The 22,414-nt window shown below is 42.5% G+C and overlaps 1 protein-coding gene across 3 annotated transcripts in view; it reads right to left on the bottom strand.

Annotated features, from left to right (window-relative positions):
• The window catches only part of LOC134349943 (TPR and ankyrin repeat-containing protein 1-like), a 146,887-nt gene that overhangs the window by 4,022 nt on the left and 120,451 nt on the right, over window positions 1-22,414 (bottom strand). For all 3 annotated transcript variants that reach the window (XM_063054909.1, XM_063054905.1, XM_063054898.1), the window contains exons 22-23: window positions 18,643-18,788; window positions 7,150-10,166 (exon numbers count right to left, since the gene is read on the bottom strand). In XM_063054909.1, the coding sequence (XP_062910979.1) occupies window positions 7,150-10,166; window positions 18,643-18,788 (3,163 nt within the window). The remainder of the gene's footprint in view (window positions 1-7,149; window positions 10,167-18,642; window positions 18,789-22,414) is intronic.

Genomic DNA, 22,414 nt, shown 5'->3' with positions numbered 1-22,414 from the left:
AACTACTCATGATGCCCTGTTTAAATCTCTCAACAATGATCATATTACCCATGCCTCTTTGCCTTTTGTGTTGCATTTTGGAGTTTGCATGTTTTTCTCATGTGGGATTTCCCTGAATGCTCTGACTTCTTTCCATATCCCAAAGTCATGCAAGCTTGTGGTTAATTGGTCGCACTATATTGTCCCTTTTATGTAGGTGTGTGGGGCGAGTGACTGATAAAAATTGAAAAATGTAAAGGTCATGATAGCTTGGGAAATCAAGGAAGGGAACAGTGATGTCTCGAAACATTCCACATTGCAAAAGAGTGGTTTTGAAAGTGATTGAATCCCCACGGCCTAAACAGATGCCTCCTAGGACACTGTGGGAAGACAGGAAAGAAATTGCTGGGGCTCTAACAATGATATTTGTTAGCTTTGCTGCACCTTTTCTAACTTAATGATATTCTCCCTACAGCTAGACAGCCAAGTTTTGCAAAGATATCACTAGAATGGAGGGCTTGATTTATCAAGAGACAATGGATAGGCTGGGGGTTTTGTCCCTGGAGCATAGGAGGCTGATGAATGAAAAGTATGGACAGAAGACTGACTGACTGGCAGAAGACAAAGAGTGGGAATAGAAGGGGCCTTTTCTAATTGGTTGCCTGATGACGTCCTACAGGGATCAGTGTTGAGTCCACTATTTTTCCTGTTGCATGTTAATAATCTGGATGATGGAACTGATGGCTGTTTGGGAAAGTTTGTGGAAGATAGGTGGAGGGGCAGGTAGGTTACAGGAAACAGGAAGTCTACAAAAGAAAACGCAAACAACAGGAATACTGCAGATGCTGGAAATTCAAGCAACACACATCAAAGTTGCTGGTGAACGCAGCAGGCCAGGCAGCATCTCTAGGAAGAGGTACAGTCGACGTTTCAGGCCGAGGCCCGTCGTTAGGTCAGGTAATGTACATTGGTAGAAGGAATAAAGATACAGATTCTTTGCTAAAAAGGATGAGAATTCAGAAATCGGAGGTGAAAAGGGACTTGGGATTCCCAGTGCAGGATTCCCTCAACATCATCTTGCAGACTAGGTCAGTAGTGGGAAAGACAAATGCTGAGACTTTATAAAGCATTGGTCAGCCCACATTTGGAGTATTGTGAGCAGCTTTGGGCCCCATACTTAAGAAAGGATGTGTTGGCATTGGAGAGGGTTCAGAGGTGGTTTATGAGAATGATCTTGAGAATGAAAAGGTTAACATGTGAGGAATGTTTGATGGCTCTGGGCCTGTACTCGCTGGAGTTTAGAAGAATGAATGGGGATCTCATTGAAAATACAGAATATTGAAAGGACAAGATAAAGTGGAAGTGGACAGGATGTTTCTACTAGCGCGAGAGTCTTGGACTAGATGGCACAACCTCAAAATAGAAGGATGCCTCTTCAGAGCATAGATGAGGAAGAAATTTTTTAGCCAGAGACTGACAAATCATAGAAACAAAGAAAACCTACAGCACAATACAGGCCCTTTGACCCACAAAGCTGTGCCGAACATGTCCCCACCTTAGAACTATCTAGGCTTTTCCATAGCCCTCCATTTTTCTAAGCTCCATGTACCTATCCAAAAGTCTCTTAAAAGACCCGATCGTTTCTGCCTCCACCACCGATGCCGGCAGCCCATTCCACGCACTCATCACTCTCTGCGTAAAAAAACTTACCTCTGACATCTCAAGCACCTTAAAACTATGCCCTCTCATGCAAGCCATTTCAGCCCTGGGAAAAAGCCTCTGACTATCCACACGATCAATGCCTCTCATTATCTTGTACACCTCTATCAAGGTCACCTCTCATCCTCCGTTGCTCTAAGGAAAAAAGGCCAAGTTCACTCAACCTATTCTCATAAGGCATGCTCCCCAATCCAGGCAACATCATGGTAAATCTCCTCTGCACCCTTTCTATAGTTTCCACGTCCTTCCTGTAGTGAGGCAACCAGAACTGAGCACAGTACTCCAAGTGGGGTCTGACCAGGGTTCTATACAGCTGCAACATTACCTCCTGGCTCTTAAACTCAATCCCACAATTGAAGGAGGCCAATGCACCGTATGCCTTCTTAACCACAGAAGCAAATTTGAGTGTCCGATGGACTTGGACTCCAAGATCCCTCTGATCCTCCACACTGCCAAGTATCTTGTCATTAATGCTATATTCTGCCATCATATTCCATCTACCAAAATGAACCACCTCACACTTATCTGGGTTGAACTCCATCTGCCACTTCTCAGCCCAATTTTGCATCTTATCAATGTGCCGCTGTAACCTCTGACAGCCCTCCACACTATCCACAACACCCAACCTTTGCAACATCAGCAAATTTACTAACCCATCCCTCCACTTCCTCGTCCAGGTCATTTATAAAAATCACAAAGAGTAGGGTCCCAGAACAGATCCCTGAGGCACACCATGGGTGACCGACCTCTATGCACAATATGACCCGTCTACAACCACTTTTTGCCTTCTGTGGGCAAGCCAGTTCTGAAGCCACAAAGCAATGTCCCCTTGGATCCCATGCCTCCTTACTTTCTCAATAAGCCTTGCATGGGGTACCTTATCAAATGCCTTGCTGAAATCATATGCACTACATATATGGCTCCACCTTCATCAATGTGTATAGTCACATCCTCAAAAAATTCAATCAGGCTCGTAAGGCACGACCTGCCTTTGACAAAGCTATGCTGACTATTCTTAATTATATTATGCCTCTCCAAATGTTCATAAATCCTGCTCTCAGGATCTTCTCCATCAACTTACCAACCACTGAAGTAAGACTCACTGGTCTATTATCTCCTGGGCTATCCCTACTCCCCTTCTTGAATAAGGGAACATCATCCACAACCCTCCAATCCTCTGGAACCTCTGCCATCCTCATTGATGACGCAAAGATCATCGCCAGAGACTCAGCACTCTCCTCCCTCGCTTCCCACAGTAGCCTGGGGTACATCCCCTCCAGTCCTGGTGACTTATCCAACTTGATGCTTCCCAAAAGCTCCAGCACATCCTCTTTCTTAGTATCTACATGCTCAAGCTTTTCAGTCCGCTGCAAGTCATCCCTACAATCGCCAAGATCCTTTTCCGTAGTGAATACTGAAGCAAAGTATTCATTAAGTAACTCTACAATCTCTTGCAGTTCCATACACACTTTTCCACTGTCACACTTGAATGGTCCTATTCTTTCACGTCTTATCCTCTTGCTCTTCACATACTTGTAGAATGCCTTGGGGTTTTCCTAATCCTGTCCACCAATGCCTTCTCATGGCCCCTTCTGGCCCTCTTAATTTCATTCTTAAGCTCCTTCCTGCCAGCCTTATAATCTTCTAGATCTCTATCATTACCTAGTTTTTTGAACCTTCCGTAAGCTCTTCTTTTCTTCTTGACTACATTTACAAATGCCTTTGTACACCATGGTTCCTGTACCCTACCATCCTTGCCCTGTCTCACTGGAACACGTCTACGCAGAACCCCACACATATATCACCTGAACATTTGCCATATTTCTTCCGTACGTTGCCCTGAGAACATCTGTTTCCAATTTATGCTTCCAAGTTCCTGCCTGATAGCCTCATATTTCCCCTTACTCCAATTAAATGTTTCCCTAACTTGTCTGTTCCTATCCCTCTCCAATGCTGTGGTAAAGGAGATAGAATTGTGATCACGATCTCCAAAATACTCTGTCACTGAGAGACCTGACACCTGACCAGGTTCATTTCCCAATACCACATCAAGTACAACCTCTCCTCTTGTAGGCTTATCTACATATTATGCCAAGAAACCTTCTTGAACACACCTAACAAACTCCACCCCATCTAAACCCCTCACTCTGAGGAGATGCCAATCAATATTTGGGAAATTAAAATCTCCCACCATAACAACCCTGTCATTATTACTCCTTTCCAGAATCTGTCTCCTTATCTTCTCCTCGATGTCCCTGTTACTATTGGGTGATCTATAAAAAACACCCAGTAGAGTTATTGACCCCTTCCTATCCCTAACTTTCACCCACAGAGACTCCGTAGACAACCCCTCCATGACTTCCTCCTTTTCTGCAGCCATGACACTATCTCTGATCAACAGTGCCATGTCCCCACCTCTTTTGCCTCCGTCCCTCCCTGTCCGTTCTGAAACATTTAAAGCCTGGCACTTGAAGTAGCCATTCCTGTCCCTGAGTCATCCAAGTCTCTGTAATGGCCACAACATCATAACTCCAAGTTCTGATCCACGCTCTAAGCTCATCTGCTTTATTCATAACACTCCTCACATTAAAATAGACACACCTCAAACCATCGGTCTGAGTGCGTCCCTTCTCTATCACCTGCCTATCCTCCCTTTCACACTGTCTCCAAGCTTTCTCTATTTGTGAGCCAACCTGCCTTTCCTCCGTCACTTTAGTTCAGTTCCCACCCCCCAGCAATTCTAGTTTAAACTCTCCCCAATAACCTTTGCAAACTTCCTCAACAGGATATTGGTCCTCCTCAGATTCAAATGCAATCTGTCCTTTTTTTTTATATACAGGTGACACCTGCCCCAGAAGAGATCCCAATGATCCAGAAATCTGAATCCCTGCCCCCTGCTCCAATCCCTCAGCCACACATTTATCCTCCACCTCATTCAATTCCTATACTCACTGTCACATGGCACAGGCAGTAATCCCAAGATTACTACCTTTATGGTCCTGCTTCTCAACTTCCTTCCTAACTCACTGTAGTCTTTTTTCAGGACTTCCTCCCTTTTCCTACCTATGTTGTTGGTACCAATATGTACCACGACCTCTGGCTGTTCTCCTTACCACTTCAAGATATCGTGGACATGATCAGAAACATCCCGGACCCTGGCACCTGAGAGGCAAACTACCATCCACGTTTCTTTCCTGCATCCACAGAATCTGATCCCCTAACTACAGAATCAATGGAATTCATTGCCACAGATGGCTATGGAGGTGTCAAAGGTTACAGGAAGAAGGCAGGAGAATGGGATTGAGGGAAAATAAATCTCCCATGACTAAATGGTGTTGCAGACTCAGTGAGTCATATGGCCTAATACTGCTCTTATGGAATCAATAGCAATACACTGATTGACTCTCACTCAGAATGTCAGGTGTATGTGTCAAATTATTGATTTTTAGAATGCTAGTTGAATACATTTGAAATTTGCTGCATAAACATGTTCTTCATTGTTGCTCAGAGTTTAATATTACATCCATTTTTTTTAGTTAGATCATAAACTAGATTCTTATTTGTCAATGAAGTTAATGCACGAGTTATGGTTATGAATTCCTGTATTGTGTTACATTAAAGACATCACTCACTGACTGTTATCCATCCCACAGATCCAAGATTAGTTAGTTTCTGTTTAAAAAGAAAACTGTGTTACTTATGATAATTAGAAATTTAATTTAGAAGAAAGTCAAAAGGCTGGATAATGTTAAGCTCCATTCTGTTCAAGTATTATTTCAGAAATTTCAAGGACATTCTTGCTCCTTCATCGTTATATTCTGAAAGAAAATATACTTGGACTTTAGACTTTTTTCAGTCTTTTAATTTTTTTATATTCTGTGCCTTTCGCAAGATCTCTTTTTTTTCTTGTGTGTGTGGGGGGGTGGGATTTGGGGGTCAATGTGCCTGTTCCTTTTTGTTCTCTTTTTGTGTGGGGAGGAGGGATTCGGGGGTTGATGATCTTGCTACTGTACTTTTCTTTCTTGGTTTTCCGGCTATCTGGAGAAGAATTTCAGAGCTGTATACTTTGATAATAAATGAGCCTTTGAACCTTTGAAAACAGGATGAGTTTTCAATACCAGAAACTTCAATATTAGTTATCATTTACGAGAATCTTTTTGAAATCCCTTCTCAAAATCCAAACTAATATCATTGGCATTTCCCTGTGCCATACTCAAGTCACTCTTCTAAAAATTTCCAATCACATTCTTCAGAAATTATTTTTCTTAGTCAATGTTCTAGACTCCTTCATCTTTCCTGAGCATGTTCTCCCTCATGAGCAGGATAGACCCACGGGAGGAAGGGCTGGGATGAACTTTCTGAACTCCAGACTCTATTATATGTCACTGCATTCATGGAGTAACAAGGAAACCTCACTGATTTCATCCAACAAATATCCCTACACTAATTAATCAATGTTCCTTCATGTCGAATTCTGCTCCAACGTCTTATGGGTCTTATAAAATCATGCAGACACAGATAAGGAGAATAGCCAAAGTCTTTTTCCCAAAGTAGGGAAGTCTAAACTAAGAGGGCATAAATTTAGGTGAGGGGAAAAGATCCAAGGGGCAATGTTTTCACACAGAGCATGGAACGAGCTAACAGAGGAGTGTTGGAGGCATTAATAAATATAATGTTTAAAAGGCACGGCAGTGTAACGGTTAGTGCGATGCTATTAGAGCTCAGGACGTCAAAGCTTGGAGTTCAATTCTGTAAGTAAGTTTGCACGTTCCTTCCTGTTTGCGCGTGGGTTTCCTCTCGGTGCTCCAGTTTCCTTCCACAGTCCAAAGACGCAACAGTTAGTAGGTTAATTGGTCATTGTAAACTGTCCCGTGACTAGTCTAGGGTTAAATCGCTGGGCTGCAGGGCAGTGCAGATCGAAGGGCTGGAAGGGTCTATTCTGCAATGTATCTCTACATCAGTAAATAGACAAATAACGACATTTGGATGGATATATGAACAGAAAGTTTGGAGGAACATGGGCCAAATGCAGGCAAACGAGAACGGGATGAGTTAGGTCAAAATGCCAGCTTCCATGCTCTCTAATTTTAAGACCTTTTGCCTTAAAATAATGTCATTGTTGTGCCTTACTTGCATTAACTCCTACTTTTTCCTTAATCCTTCTGTTAACATTCCCAGCTTCCACCACACTACTTTAAATCCTCCCCAGCAGCACAAACAAATCTTAGTGCGGAGAACTTGGTGGCCATCTCTTTTAGGTAGAACTCTTCCTTCTTTTACAGGTCCTGCATGTCTTGGAAGAGAGCTCAATGATCCAGGTATATGAAATCCTCCCTCTGACACCAGCTCTTTTGCCACATGTTCAACTATACTCTATTCCTATTTCTTGCTCCGCTCGCAAATGGAGAACAATGGAGAAATAAGCGCCAATTTTAAAGCAATGAACATTACCTTTTATCCAGATCTTTTGGTTGTAGATATTGTCTATTAAATCTACAACTGCAGCCATACTGCTCTTCAGTTTTCCATACTTCACTTTCGTTAATTCTTTTGATGTCAAATGTTCTGTCGCCACTTCCTCAAGGCAATGGAGCAAAGTTCTGCCTTTGCCCATGATAGGCTCCACAGAAATTCTGAAGTAATCCAAGTAAGCTTTATAGACAGCTTCTTTCCTCTTGTGTTCTTCATGCCTGATATGGTTTTCAAAATCTTCACCATGTTCTTCATTTTCATTTTCTTCCCAGTTTTCTGAGGTCTGATCAAAGGTCTCTTCAAATTCCTGCTCCTGGCTATCAGCAAAACCTTTAGCATTTCTTGTAAACTTTACTCCACAAATATCACACTGTGTCTCATCTATGTGTGCTTCTCTGAAGTGGCTGGGAACCTCTTCCATTTGCTGGGTTACATCCGAAACTGTCATCAACGTTAGCAAGTATCTGCACACACTAATTACATGTAGTAAACTTTGCCATTTACTTCTCACAATTGCTTTCCGTAATTGAGAAGCCACATCCTGTAGACAATCATCTTTTTCTTCAAGATACTGAGCAGCATCAGCAGCAATATCTTCATCTGGGATGGCTACCATTTCATTATTTTTTGATTGATATTCATCAGTAAAATTTTCAATGTGAAGGTTTCGAAAATAAATACCTCGCACAAATCCAGGGCCAGAATAGTGGTCCCATTTCCAAATGCAGTCATGTAAATTCTCATCATCCCTTTTATTCAGTAACTCTTGAAGACTGCTGACTACATCTTTAACACTTTGTGCTCCATTAACTTTTTCAACAAGATCTCTTAATCTTGCGGGAATCTTTGTCTCATGGTACTGGGAGAGTTTTATCAGCTTCTTTCCCACGTTCCTGAAGTTGCATCTGATCATTTCTGTTGCCCAAGGTTCTAGAACTTGTCTTGCATTGATCAACATTACCAGGCAAAGGACCACTGTCCTCTCTGCCTCTCCTGAGGAAGTATAGTCTGGATCACTGAAAGCATCCAGAAGAACATTGAAGTCTTTGTCCCGTTCACCACACAAGACAGAGGCCAGGTAGGATAAATGTCGCCTCATTCTGTAAACCACTTTGGGCACTTCCTTTGGTTTATAGTCATTTATAATGCTAAAGATGTTTTTTGGTTTTGTATGTCTGAACTGTCCTTTGAACATGAAGTTCCAATAATGGAGAAGAGCAATAAAGCTTCGTGGAAGACAGACAACAAGATTCTTTGTAAGATGCATAAGGACACAAGAACATAAAATGAATTGGAATTCAAGAACCGTAACAGTGTTGGCAATACTGGGGATGAGAGGATCCCTACATCTTCTAACGAGCACATTCATGAACCGGAAAAAATTATGAATACACTGCTCTGGGTCTGAGCTTTCATAGAAATTTTTCATAGACATAAACAGCAGTCTGAAAATACACAAATGTAGCGTGTTGGTGGGCAACATCCCAAGCCTGCCTTTTGGAGATCTCTTTTTCATCCTTTTGTTCTGATCATCTGTGAAGCAATCACAATGCCTTCGTTCAGAGTCATACGCTTGCTCTTCTTTAGAGAGAAGCTCGTCAATCTTGGCATAGTCAGAAGTTAGAAGATACACTTGTTGCACGTGAAACCAAAAATCTGTTGATTCTCTTCGCTCCTGAACTGAGGAACATTTAAAGCAGTGATCCAAGTACGCCTTCAGTACAGACCTGAAACTTTGGTAATCATTTCTTTTAACTAATCCCAGGACCTCATAGCAAGCAGCAGGGTTGGCAGATATAATGCTGCGAAAGAAATGTTTTGGGTAAAGTGCATTCATCATTAAGGTGCATAAAGCATAAGGATTTCCAGTGAGGATCTCTTCAATTTTCTTAACCTCTGCAAAATTCTTTTCAGGCCAGAGAAGTTTAGCTTCGAGCAAAATCCCATTCAGAACTGTCAGATACACTTTAGCTTCAAGAGAACGTTTTGCTTCATGCCTTTTCATAATCTTATGTAAATCTGGACAGGACTCCAACCCACAGGGCAAGCCACAAATAAACTTAGAACAAACATCTGGAATATTTTGTCCTGCTGACTTGAGTTTTCCAGCAAAGTCACAAAGGCGAAGCAAGAAATGCTTCTGTAACAAGGTTTTAATTTCTTTCATTTCACATTGGTAAAAACTGCCTTGCTTCTCATTAAGATCGGGGTCAAAAACTAGTTCAAAGAACCATACTCCTTCATATACTGGGATTCTGCAATATTTAACATTCTCTGGTAAAATTCCAAAAAATGCATAGCAAGCTTTCACCATCTCTTTCTGAGCATTATTCTGTGGATTCTCAAGGGCTTTCATTAACTTCAACAACAACTCCAGACAAGTTAATGATTGTTCAAAATACGACGAAACCATAGTGTCTTTCTGCATTAAATAAAATAGGCTTTCCATAGCTCCAGCACCATTATTTTCACGAACAAACAATGTAAGAGCCCTTTCAATCAGAGTCGTCTCCTCTCTCAGAAGCCCTTCCAGTAGCACAGCTTCTGCTATGTTAGAGGAATGCCTTTTTACAGATTTCAAGAGGGTAGTTGCTTCATCCAGCATTTCTTGGACAGCTGATTTTTCTACTGTACTTCTTTCTTTATTCCTTTGTTTCAGAAGGCTCAATCGGGCTGTAGCAATAAGACATTCGGCTTGAAATTCCTTCTGATTTGAAAGCTCTGCTGCTTCCTGGAGCCTCCCATGCTCCCGCATTAACATGGCAGCCTCCTCTGCTCGACCGCGGTTTTTCAGCAGCTCAGCTGCTTGAGGCCAACACTTATTTGACTTTAAGAAAACTAGCTGGTCTTCAAGGTCCAGCAGAGACAAAGGCTCCATCATTTCAGTGAGTTTGTTTTCCCTCAGATACTTTGCAGCAGCTTCTAACCGGAACTGATCCACAGAGTATGGAAGTTTAGTAAAAGGCTCTTTCTTTTCACGAAGTATTGCTTCATACCTAAAATTGTAAAGAACACACATTAATACGCTTAACAGTTGCAAGACCATATAGGTTATTTATAATGAACACACTAAAAGGTTCTTTCTTGAATAAATGCTCACTTCCTCGGTGGACTGTGGATGCTCTTTGTACCAACCACAAAATGGATGCAGTCTCAATTACACCAATCGCAACTCTCAAACTTGCAAATCCTACTGCCAGAAAAGGGCAGTGGGTACATAAGAACACAACTGTGCCCCTTTGTTTCTTTCTTCCATACGACACGAGCACATGAATCAGAATCATATTGGCCCCAAGACTGTGGCTAATCTAATTAGAGCGGTAAAGAAGGGGTATAGCAAGCTGGCCTTTATTGGTTGAGACACTGAGTTCAAGAATCAGGAAGCGATGTTGCAGGTTTATAAAACCCCCGTCAGCTCACAGCTGGAAAGTAGCATTCAGTTTTGGTTGTCTCACTACAGGAAGAATGTGGAAGCTTTGGAGAGGGTGAAGAAGAGGCTTACCAGGATGATGCCTAGATTAGAGGGCATGTGTTGTAACAAGAGTTTGGACAAACTTGGACTGTTTTCTCTGGAGTGGTGGAAGCTGACAGGACAGCTGATAAATGTTTATAAAATTGTAAGAGGCATAGAGAGACAACAAATTTCTTTTTCTTTTTAGATAAAGTCTATGCATGTTTGTGAAAGATAACATCACGCTTCGCAAACTTAATGGAATATTTTGAAGATACAGAACAGGTAAAGGATAGTCAGTGAACTTTCAAGAATCTTTCAATAAGGTCCCACAAAATAGAATAGCATGCAAAATTAAAATACTTGGGATTGGGGTTAAGATGCTAAAACAACTGAATTGCTTGGTCTTTTTCTGCATGGCAGCCAGCAACAAATTGGGTACCACTGGGATCAGTGCTATTCCTAAATATTACTAATTCAGATGAGACTATTAAGTGTGATATCTCAAAGTTTATGGATGATATAAAGCTTGAAGTGAATGTAACACTTAAGGTGGATGCAGAGAAACTCTAGGTTGATGCAGTCAGGATGAAGGATTGGGTAGTTACATGGTAGATGTGGAATAATGATAACTGTCAGGTTACGCATTTGGTAGCAATTTAAGGCAGACTATTATCTGAACAACAATAGAGCAGGAAAGGTGAAAGTGAATAGACACCTGAATGCACCTCTGTATCAATAGCTAAGAATGTGTGCACAGCAGGCGGTTAAAAGTGCAAACTGTATACTGGACTTCATAATAAGAGAACTCGTATGTAGGAGCAGAGATGTCATATTGCAGTTGTACAGGGTTCGGTGAGACCACACCTTGAGTACTGCATGCAAATGTGGTCTTCTTATCTGACAGTCTTGCTACATAAGACTATTCAGTGCAGAAAGATCTTGGGAATGACAGCAGCAATGCAAGGACATTAATTGACTCATTGTGGTTTATTTTTATTAGAATGCAATAGATTGAGGGGGGACACTCAGAAATCCACAAAAGCCAAACAGAACAGTCCAGGTTAGAGACTGGAAGGATATTGGCAAGGCCAGGGTGTCTAGCCCTGAAATATATGGTCTAAGGACAAGGGGCAAGCCAATAAAAGCAGCAATAAAGAGAAAATTCTTCTCACAGATAGTGCCAATCCTATGGAACTCCACCACAGAAAGCTGAATCACAAAGCCTGGAACAATACAGTACAGATTTGGCTCGTGATACCATGCCAATCTTAAGGTCAGAGAGCAATACAGTATGGATAATGGCCTCTTGGTCAATGAGTCCACGCCTACCACATTGTCCAGCTTGGTTGCTCCAATTACTTCTATTTGACCCATAACCTCAACCACACCCCTCCTTCTGGAACTTCACCAGTAGCTAATAATGAAGCAAGTATCTCCCCAAGGGCCTCTGCAATTTCTTCTCTAGCCTCCAACAAAAACAGAGGATGTAGTTGACCAGTTTCTGGAGATTTATCCACCTTCATAGAAACATAGAAAATAGGTGCAGGAGTAGGCCATTCGGCCCTTTGAGCCTGCACACCATTCAGTATGATCATGGCTGATCATCCAACTCAGAACCCTGTACCAGCCTTCCCTCCATACCCCCTGATCCCTTTAGCCACAAGGGCCATATCTAACTCCCTCTTAAATATAGCCAATGAACTGGCCTCAACTGTTTCCTGTGGCAGAGAATTCCACAGATTCACCACTCTCTGTGTGAAGAAGTTTTTCCTAATCTCGGTCCTAAAAGGCTTCCCCTTTATCCTCAAACTGTGACCCCTCGTTCTGGACTTCCCCAACATCGGGAACAATCTTCCTGCATCTAGCCTGTCCAATCCCTTTAGGGTTTTATACGTTTCAATAAGATCCCCCCTCAATCTTCTAAATTCCAATGAGTATAAGCCCAGTTCATCCAGTCTTTCTTCATATGAAAGTCCTGCCATCCCAGGAATCAATCTGGTGAACCTTCTTTGTACTCCCTCTATGGAACGAATGTCTTTCCTCAGATTAGGGGACCAAAACTGCACACAATACTCCAGGTGTGGTCTCACCAAGGCCTTGTACAACTGCAGTAGTACCTCCCTGCTCCTGTACTTGAATCCTCTTGCTATGAATGCCAGCATACCATTCGCCTTTTTCACCGCCTGCTGTACCTGCATGCCCACTTTCAATGACTGGTGTATAATGACACCCAGGTCTCGTTGCACCTCCCCTTTTCCTAATCGGCCACCATTCAGATAATAATCTGTTTTCCTGCTCATGCTCTGTAAGACTGCAAATGCCTCCTATTTGGTAACATGAATATGCTCCAAAACATTACACTTGCTTCCATTAATGCATGCATTACTAAATGACAATAAAGGAGGACTGCGTGTCTTCATAATCTAATCTAATTATCCCTTGAGCATATTAGTAAACACCAAAGAGAAACTCATTAAAAACCCCAGTCATCTCCTGTGCCTCAGGACAAAGCTGATTCGCCAAGGGGACCAACTCTCTCCAATGTCCCTCCAATCAAATAATTTTACCTAATCAACCTCTGCTAGGATCCTGTCTAATTCCCCCAAAGTAAACCATGCGGACCTGTACCATCCTTTTTCATCAGTATCTTAACTAATAGAATTATGGTTGGCAAATTGTTCCTTGACGATCACTTTAGTTACTTGCCCTGCCTCATTCCCCAACAGGAGACCCCAATATTGTACGCTCCTAAGTTTGTCCCTACATAAATATTGACTCAGGAAAAGCTCCTGGACACATTTACAAATTTCATCTTAGGCAGGCCCTTAACAGTCTTTGTGTGGCCCAGTCAATATCAGAGAAGTTAAAACCTTCCATGAGTGCAAGTTTATATTAAAAATCTTCCTCCAGTATTTCAAAAATGCACCCCCTCTCCCATTTTCTTCATATTCATGCATCTCCTTAAAAGCCTCTTAAACCCTGAGAAATTGCCTGCTTTCATTACTACCAATGGTAACCCATTCCTCAGTTACCATTCCATTCTCTGCGTAAAAAAAATTGTCTCTCACATCACCTTTCAACTTCTTTCCCTCTAACGTTAAAAGCATACCCTCTGGTTTTTGAAATAACTACCTAGAGAAAAAATCCTGCCTTCCCCTCTATCCTCTTATAATTTTAGAAACCTTTATCAGGTCATCCTTCAACCTCCAATGTTCTAGAGGAAAATCTTAAATTTACTCAACCTGTCCGTATGGCTCATAACCTCTAATGCAGGCAGCATCATGGTACACCTATTCTGCACTCTCCACATCCATCTGTTACCTGTCCCGTGAGTATCTCGTGAATATGATGTAATTGTCTTGTGATGTGATGTCACGTGTTAACTGGTATATAAGGGGAGGCTGCATTTGTTGCGTAGTTCATTTTGGTAGGAACTCATCGGTGGTAGTTACGCCATCGGAGAAGAAGAGTGAATGAGAGTGAAGAATCCGAACGAACCCCAGAGGAATTGGGGTTAACCAGTGGCATTCGGCGCATTACGGGTGTGACTGACATCTGGAACCGTCCGTACGTGGCACGCACTTTTTGTTAACCCTGACACGGTTTGGGTTGTGCGATGACCACTTCCGTCAGAAAGAACAGTTGCTTTGAGAACTTGTACTCCATGTCATAACTTCGAAAAGGGTATTTCTCAGCTGGAGCTGGTGTCTGCAGTTTCCACTTTTCTTCATCGCAAGGTTCGGGAAATCTCTCCTCTCAGTTATTTCATAAATCATATGGACTTATTAAACTACCACCTTAAGACTGTGCTTAAATGAGATCTGTTGAGAATTTTCTTTTAAGTTCGATCGTTTGATAACTATAGAAGCATAATGCTGTTAACATCCATTCAAGTTAATCGTTCGTTTACTGTTCCATGTTAATTTGAGTAGAGGTTAAATGTCGTTTATTTTATAAGAACTTGACTCAAATTCATCTCTATTGCTGCTGATTCATAACACAGCCTATACTGGAACAACCAGAACTGCATTAGATTCTCTAAGTGTGGTCTGACTGTATTTTATATAACTGCAGCATGACTTCCTTACTCTTCTACTCAACATTCCTACCAACGAATGCAAGCATGTCATACGTCTTCTTTACTTCCTTATTCAGTGAACTTCGGAACCTGGACTCCAATGCTGATAAGTGGCCTACCATTAACTGCAACACACTCAAAATGCTAGAAGAACTCAGCAGGCCAGGCAGCATCTATGCAAGAGCACAGTCAATGTTTTGGATTTTCGAGTACAGTCAGATTTTCTCTTGTTTGTGAATGGACTACCATTAACTGTATACTTTCTTCTTTGATTTGATCTTCCAAGGTGCAGAACCTCACACCTGTCTGGATGAAACTCCTCCTGCATCTGTAACTGATCTATATCCTGCTGTATTCTATGACAGTTCTTTATGCTGTCCACAACTCCACCAATCTTGGTGTCATCAGCAAACTTGATAATCCACCCAACTATATTTACACCCAGATTGTTGATATATATCACAAACAACAGAGTCCCAGCTCTGATCCTTATGAAAAACCACTGGTCATGGCCCTCCAGCCAAAATACCAGCTTTCCGACCCTATTCTCCATCTTCATCCGGCAAGCCAGTTCTGAATCCAAACTTGCAATTCATCCTGAAATCCATGCATCTTTATCCACTGAATCAACCCTGGAGGGCCTTACTTAAAGTCCATGTTGATAATGTCCACTGCCTTAGTGTCATCATGCACCTTTGTCACCCCTCAATAAACTCAATCAGGTTTGCTAGCCACAATCTGCCCCACATAAAATCATGCTTACTGTCCCCAAACAGGGCATACATTTGCAAATGTGCATAAATCCTATCCATCTACACCCTTATCACAGCTTCCCTACCACTGATCTGGGGCTCACTGGCTTGTATTGTAATCCATTATGAGTAATATTATTGTGGCTACTTCAGGAGGCAACATCATTTCAGGGCTTTTAAAAACATCTATCCATACTCAAAAATCGGTAGACATGCGTTGTGAATGCAGTCACCTTTTAAGAAAATGGAAGGAGAGAGGTGCACCAGTATACTGGTACGAATAAAATGTAGAGGCTTTAGACATTCCACCCCCCGCCCCGACTCACTCCCACTCCCGGCTATCCTGCGGGAAAATATATGGTCACTGGAAAATAAAATTAAAGACCTTAGAGCAATGCAGTACCAGAGGTTAGAGCAAGATTGCAGTACCAGAGGACATCAGGGACTGATGCTTCACTTTGCTTCATGGAAACGTGGCTAACCTTCACCATTTCGGATGCAGTGCTTCACCATTCTTCACAAAGGCAGGGCACTTATTAGGCCACACACGTTGGAAAGTCCAATCACCTCACGTACTTCTACTTCTGGCTTATAAGCAGAGACTACAGACTGCAGCTCCAGTGCTGAGGACCAAGAACATATGGTCAAAGGAGGTGGATGAGCTCTTACAGTACTGATTTGAGTGGGTGTACTGGACAATAGTCAAGAGATGCATCTTCTAATATGAATGAATATGCCACTGTTGTCACCGACTTCATCAAGACCTACATAGATAAGTATGATAAGTTCCCTTCCCTCTACAGTCCTGATGAAGGGTTCCAGCCTGAAACGTCGACTCATCGTTTCCACCGATGCTGCCTGACCTGCTGAGTTCCTCCAGCGTGTTGTGAGTGTTGCTTTGACCCCAGCATCTGCAGTTTATTTTGTATTTAGATAAGTATGAGCCTTCGAGAACATACCAGACTAAAATCTGTGGATGAACCAGAAGATTCATAGTCTGCTGAGGGCTAGATCTGTAGCATTCAAGACCGATGATCCAGAACTCTCCAAGAAGTATAGATACAACATACAGAAGGCTACTTTAAGAGTGAAAACACAATCCTGATTGAAATTAGAGATGGAATCACATGCACGTTCCCTTTGGCAGGGTTTGCAGGCCATTACTTCCTACAAAGTGAAACCCAAGATCAAAAATGGCTACAACGCTTCACTCCCAGGTGAGCTCAAAGTCTTTTATACATGCTTTGAAAGGGAGAATAAAACTACACCTGTGCAAATCCCTGCAGTATCTGGTAACCCAGTAATCTCTGTCTCAAAGGCTGCTGCCAGAATATCTTTCAAGAGCGTGAACCCTCTCCAGGCGTCAGGCCCTAATGGTGTACCTGGTAGGGCACTGAAGACCTGTGCCAACCAACTAGCGGGCGTGCTGAAGGACATCTTTGAATCTCTCACTGCTGCAGTCAGAGGCTCCCATCCGCTTCAAAAGGGCAACAATAAAACCAGTGCCCAAGCAGAGCAGGGTGAGCTGCCTGTAATATGGCGATGCGCTCGGGTGCCAACCAAATGTGTTTTTGTTTCTCATAAATGTCTTTTTTACGTTCAGACAGTATAAGCCACTTGTAGGAAGTGTGGAGAAGATGACATTGAACACAATTGCATTCATTGCTGCAGGTGCTGATCTTTTTATTACAACTGCACAGGTAACTAGTGAGACCACAATTACAAAATTTAAAGACATTTAGACATGACCACTATGAGATAGACTCCATCTTCAATATCATAATCCCAACCAAACTCCAAAACCCAGGACTCCCTCTGCAACTGGATCCTTGGTTTCCTGAGCAACAGACCACAATCAGTAGAGGTATCTTCTCCATGATTAGCCTTAGCACCAGTGTTCCGTAAGGCTATGTCTTCAGCCCCTTACGATATTTCCTATTTACTCATGACTGTGTTGCCAAATTCTGGTGCAACTTCATTTATAAGCTTGTGGATGATACCACTGTAGTGGACTGGATCTCTAACAACAAGACAGACTGCAGGACTGGGACATGACGTCAAGACAACAACCTTTCCCTCAACAGTGAAGGAGCCGGTCATTGACTTCAGCAAGTGGGGTGAAGTACATGGCCCTGGCTGTATCAATTGTGCCGTGGAGATGGTTGAGAACTTCCAAGATATACGCAAGTACAACCAACAATTTGTCCTGGTTCAGCCACATGAAGGTTGTGGCCAAGAAAGCCTATACTTCATCAGAAGGCTATGGAAATTTGATATGGCAGTGATAACTTTGACCAATTTCTGCACCATAGAAAGCATCCCATCCAGATGCATCACAGCTTGCGCTGCCCAAGACAGTGAGAAACTGCAAAAAGTGATGAATACAGCCCAGTCCATTCTGCAAGCCTTCTTCCCTTCTATGACTCTATCTTACTTCCCACTGCCTTGGGAAAGCAGCTGAGATAATTAAGCATCCTTCCCATCCCAGTCACCCTCTTTTTTCCCTCGCCTGTCTGGGAGAAGATACAAAAGCCTGAGAGTACAAACCACCAGACTCAAAGGCAGTTTTATCTCAATGTTATTAGACTCTTGGATGGACCTCTCATACATTAAAAGATAAACTCTTGAAGTCTTAATCACCCATTCTGTGTTGTCATAGCCCTTGTACTCTTATTCGTCAACCTGAACTACAACTTCTCCACAGCACTATATGTGAATTCTGTTTTCTTTTGACTACCTTTATATCATGACGGATGGCATGCAAAACAAGGTTTACACTGTATCTGAGTGCATGTGGCAAAAACAAATTAATATAAATACCAATAGCAAATAAAGGCAAATGGGATTAGCTCAGGTAGACAGCTTGGTTGACATGGACCAGTTGAGCTGAAAGGCCTGCCTCCTTGTTGTATAAACTCTATGATAAGCCAGCTGTGCTTCAGTTACAAGGTAGTCTGTTTATTTCAACTGAAAACAGTTCTAAGGGATGGATCTACCTAAAGAATGTATAATATATGTGAGTAACTGTTCAATCAAGTCACAACACACACTGGAATAAATAGCATGCAAAGAACTATAAAACAAGAAAGAAAGAACATTTATAACAGGTGGTATAAAGTACGGTTCCCACGGCAAAGCTTTCAAATGTCTACCACAATAAATACAGACTGTAAATGTCTGAACATTACCTCAACACAGCCTGTACGGCTTCTTCATACAATTCACCACAACAGAGCATTTTGAGAGCCATTTCAAACTGGCACAGTTGTTCAAAACACCTTGCAGATTGTCTGTAGCACTGAGCTCTTCTGTACATGGTAGCTGCTTCTCCCACCTGAAAAAGAAACAGGAAAATAACATAGAAAACATAGAAAATAGGTGCAGGAGTAGCCCAGTCGGCCCTTCGAGCCTGCACCGCCATTTATTATGATCATGGCTGATCATCCAACTCAGAACCCTGCACCAGCCTTCCCTCCATACCCCCTGATCCCCGTAGCCACAAGGGCCATATCTAACTCCCTCTTAAATATAGCCAATGAACTGGCCTCAACTGTTTCCTGTGGCAGAGAATTCCACAGATTCACCACTCTCTGTGTGAAGAAGTTTTTCCTAATCTCAGTCCTAAAAGGCTTCCCCTTTATCCTCAAACTGTGACCCCTCGTTCTGGACTTCCCCAACATCGGGAACAATCTTCCTGCATCTAGCCTGTCCAATCCCTTTAGGATTTTATACGTTTCAATCAGATCCCCCCTCAATCTTCTAAATTCCAATGAGTACAAGCCCAGTTCATCCAGTCCTTCTTCATATGAAAGTCCTGCTATCCCAGGAATCAATCTGGTGAACCTTCTTTGTACTCCCTCTATGGCAAGGATGTCTTTCCTCAGATTAGGGGACCAAAACTGCACACAATACTCCAGGTGTGGTCTCACCAAGGCCTTGTACAACTGCAGTAGTACCTCCCTGCTCCTGTACTCAAATCCTCTTGCTATAAATGCCAGCATACCATTCGCCTTTTTCACCACCTGCTGTACCTGCATGCCCACTTTCGATGACTGGTGTATAATGACACCCAGGTCTCGTTGCACCTCCCCTTTTCCTAATCGGCCACCATTCAGATAATAATCTGTTTTCCTGTTCTTGCCACCAAAGTGGATAACTTCACATTTATGCACATTAAATTGCATCTGCCATGAATTTGCCCACTCACCCAACCTATCCAGGTCACCCTGCATCCTCTTAGCATCCTCCTCACAGCTAACACTGCCACCTAGCTTCGTGTCATCCGCAAACTTGGAGATGCTGCATTTAATTCCCTCATCCAAGTCATTAATATATATTGTAAACAACTGGGGTCCCAGCACTGAGCCTTGCGGTACCCCACTAGTCACTGCCTGCCATTCTGAAAAGGTCCCGTTTATTCTCACTCTTTGCTTCCTGTCTGCCAACCAATTCTCTATCCACATCAATACCTTACCCCCAATACCGTGTGCTTTAAGTTTGCACACTAATCTCCTGTGTGGGACCTTGTCAAAAGCCTTTTGAAAATCCAAATATACCGCATCCACTGGTTCTCCCCTATCCACTCTACTAGTTACATCCTCAAAAAATTCTATGCGATTCGTCAGACATGATTTTCCTTTCACAAATCCATGCTGACTTTGTCCGATGATTTCACCGCTTTCCAAATGTGCTGTTATCACATCTTTGATAACTGGCTCCCGCAGTTTCCCCACCACCGACGTTAGGCTAACCGGTCTATAATTCCCCGGTTTCTCTCTCCCTCCTTTTTTAAAAAGTGGAGTACATTAGCCACCCTCCAATCCTCAGGAACTAGTCCAGAATCTAATGAGTTTTGAAAAATTATCACTAATGCATCCACTATTTCTTGGACATTAAATTGTAATAATAAATTGTTGCTGCTGCTTTTAGTTTCAATTTAACAAGGATAGTGCTGTTAGTAAGGCCAGCATATGCTGCCTATTCTCAAGATATCTTGAGGTGGCGTACATCTGTAATTAGCTGAAATCAATGTTGGCTCCAGATGAAGAGTCATGGTTTGCAACATCAGCAGTCGATTTCCCTCCATAAATGCTGCCTGACCTGCTGTACCTCCAAAGTTCGTGTGCTGCTCACATTCTAACATCTGCAGTCTCGTGTCTCAATGTAGTGAAAATCTTGCAAAACATCGTATGAAAAACACTTCCAGAAATCTTTTCAGCAACAATGATTTATAAAGATGAGGAGGCAAAGAGAGGGTGTAAAATACTACTGAATGACAAGATTGAGGAAAATGCAAAGTGTTTTGGATACTTGGGGGAGTGGCATTGTTAATCAGGGATAGTATCGTGGCTGCAGAAAAAGAGGAAGTCATGGAGGGATTGTCTACTGAGTCACTGTGGGTGGATGTCAGAAACAGGAAGGGGGCAATAACTCTACTGGGTGTTTTTTTTTTTTTTACAGACCCTCCAACAGTAACCGAGGAGCAGATAGGGAGGCAGATTCTGGAACGGTGCAATAATAATAGGGTTGCTGTGATGGGTGATTTTAGTTTTCTGATTACTTACATGGAGTTCTGCATAGGTATGTTCCATTGAGGCAGGAAAAGGATGGTAGGGTAAAAGAACCATGGTGTACAAAGGATGTAGAAAATCTAGTTAAGAAGTAAAGAAAAGCTACAAAAGGTTCAAGAAACTAGGTACTGTTGGAGCTCTAGAAAATTACAAGGGTGCCAGGAAGGAGCTCAAGAATGAAATTAGGAGAGCTAGAAGGGGCCATTGGCAAGCAGGATTAAGGAAAACCCCAAGGCATTCTACAAGTATGTGAAGAGCAAGAGGATGAACCGTGCGAGAATAGGACCAATCAGGAGGGATAATGGAAACGTGCATGGAGTCAGAGGAGATGCGGAGGTACTTAATGAATACTTTGCTTCAGTTTTCACCGGTGAAAAGGACCTTGGCAACTGTGGGGATGACTTAAGAGTGGACGGAAATGCTGAGCGTTTAGACATTAAGAAAGAGGGTGGGCTGGAGCTTCTGAAAGGTACTAAGTTAAGTAAGTCGCTGGGACCGGACAAGATATACCCCAGGCTACCGTGGGAAGTGAGGGAGGACGGTGACCAGTGGTGTTCCTCAAGAATCTATACTAGGACCCTTCCCCGCTGTGATTTTTATGAATGACCTGGATGAGGAAGTAGAATGGTGGGTTAGTAAGTTTACTGATGACACAAAAGTTGGAGGTGTTTTGGATAGTCTGGAGGGTTGTTAGAGGTTACAGCGGGACATTGATAGGATGCAAAACTGGGCTGAGAAGTGGCAGATAGAGTTCAACCCACAGATAAGTGTGAGGTGGTTCATTTCAGTAGGTCAAATTTAAAGACAGAATATTATATTAATGGTAAGACTCAGCAGTGTGGAGGATCAATGAAATCTGGGGTCTGTGTCTTGAGGACATTCAAAGCTGCTGCGCAGTTTGCCAGTGTTGTTATGAAGACATATGGTGTGATGGACTTCATCAACCGTGGGATTGAGTTCAAGAGCCGTGAGGTAATGTTACAGCTATGTAAGACCTTAGTTAGACCACACTTGGAGTACTGTGTTCAATTCTGGTCACCTCACTACAGAAGGGATGTAGATACTGTAGAGAGTGTAGAGGAGATTTACAAGGATGTTGCCTGGATTGGAGAGAACTTGGCCTTTTCTCCTTGGAGCGATGGATGATGACAGGTGACCTGATAAAGGTGCATCAAATGATGAGAGGCACTGATCGTGTGAATGGCCAGCGGCTTTTTCCTAAGACTGAAATGGCTAATGCGAGGGGCATAGTTTTAAGGAGCTTGGAAGTAGGTACAAGGGGGAAGTCAGAGGTAAGTTGTTTTTTTTCTTTACACAAAGTGGTGGGTCCTAGATTGGTACATGGAGCTTAGAAAAATAGAGGGCTATACGGTAGGGATATTCTAGACAG

This window comes from Mobula hypostoma, chromosome 1 (assembly GCF_963921235.1).
Source record: "Mobula hypostoma chromosome 1, sMobHyp1.1, whole genome shotgun sequence".
NCBI classification, from domain to species: Eukaryota; Metazoa; Chordata; class Chondrichthyes; order Myliobatiformes; family Myliobatidae; genus Mobula; species Mobula hypostoma.
The sequence above is the reverse complement of the archived record's forward strand: the minus strand, read 5'-3'. Positions and strand labels throughout refer to the sequence as shown.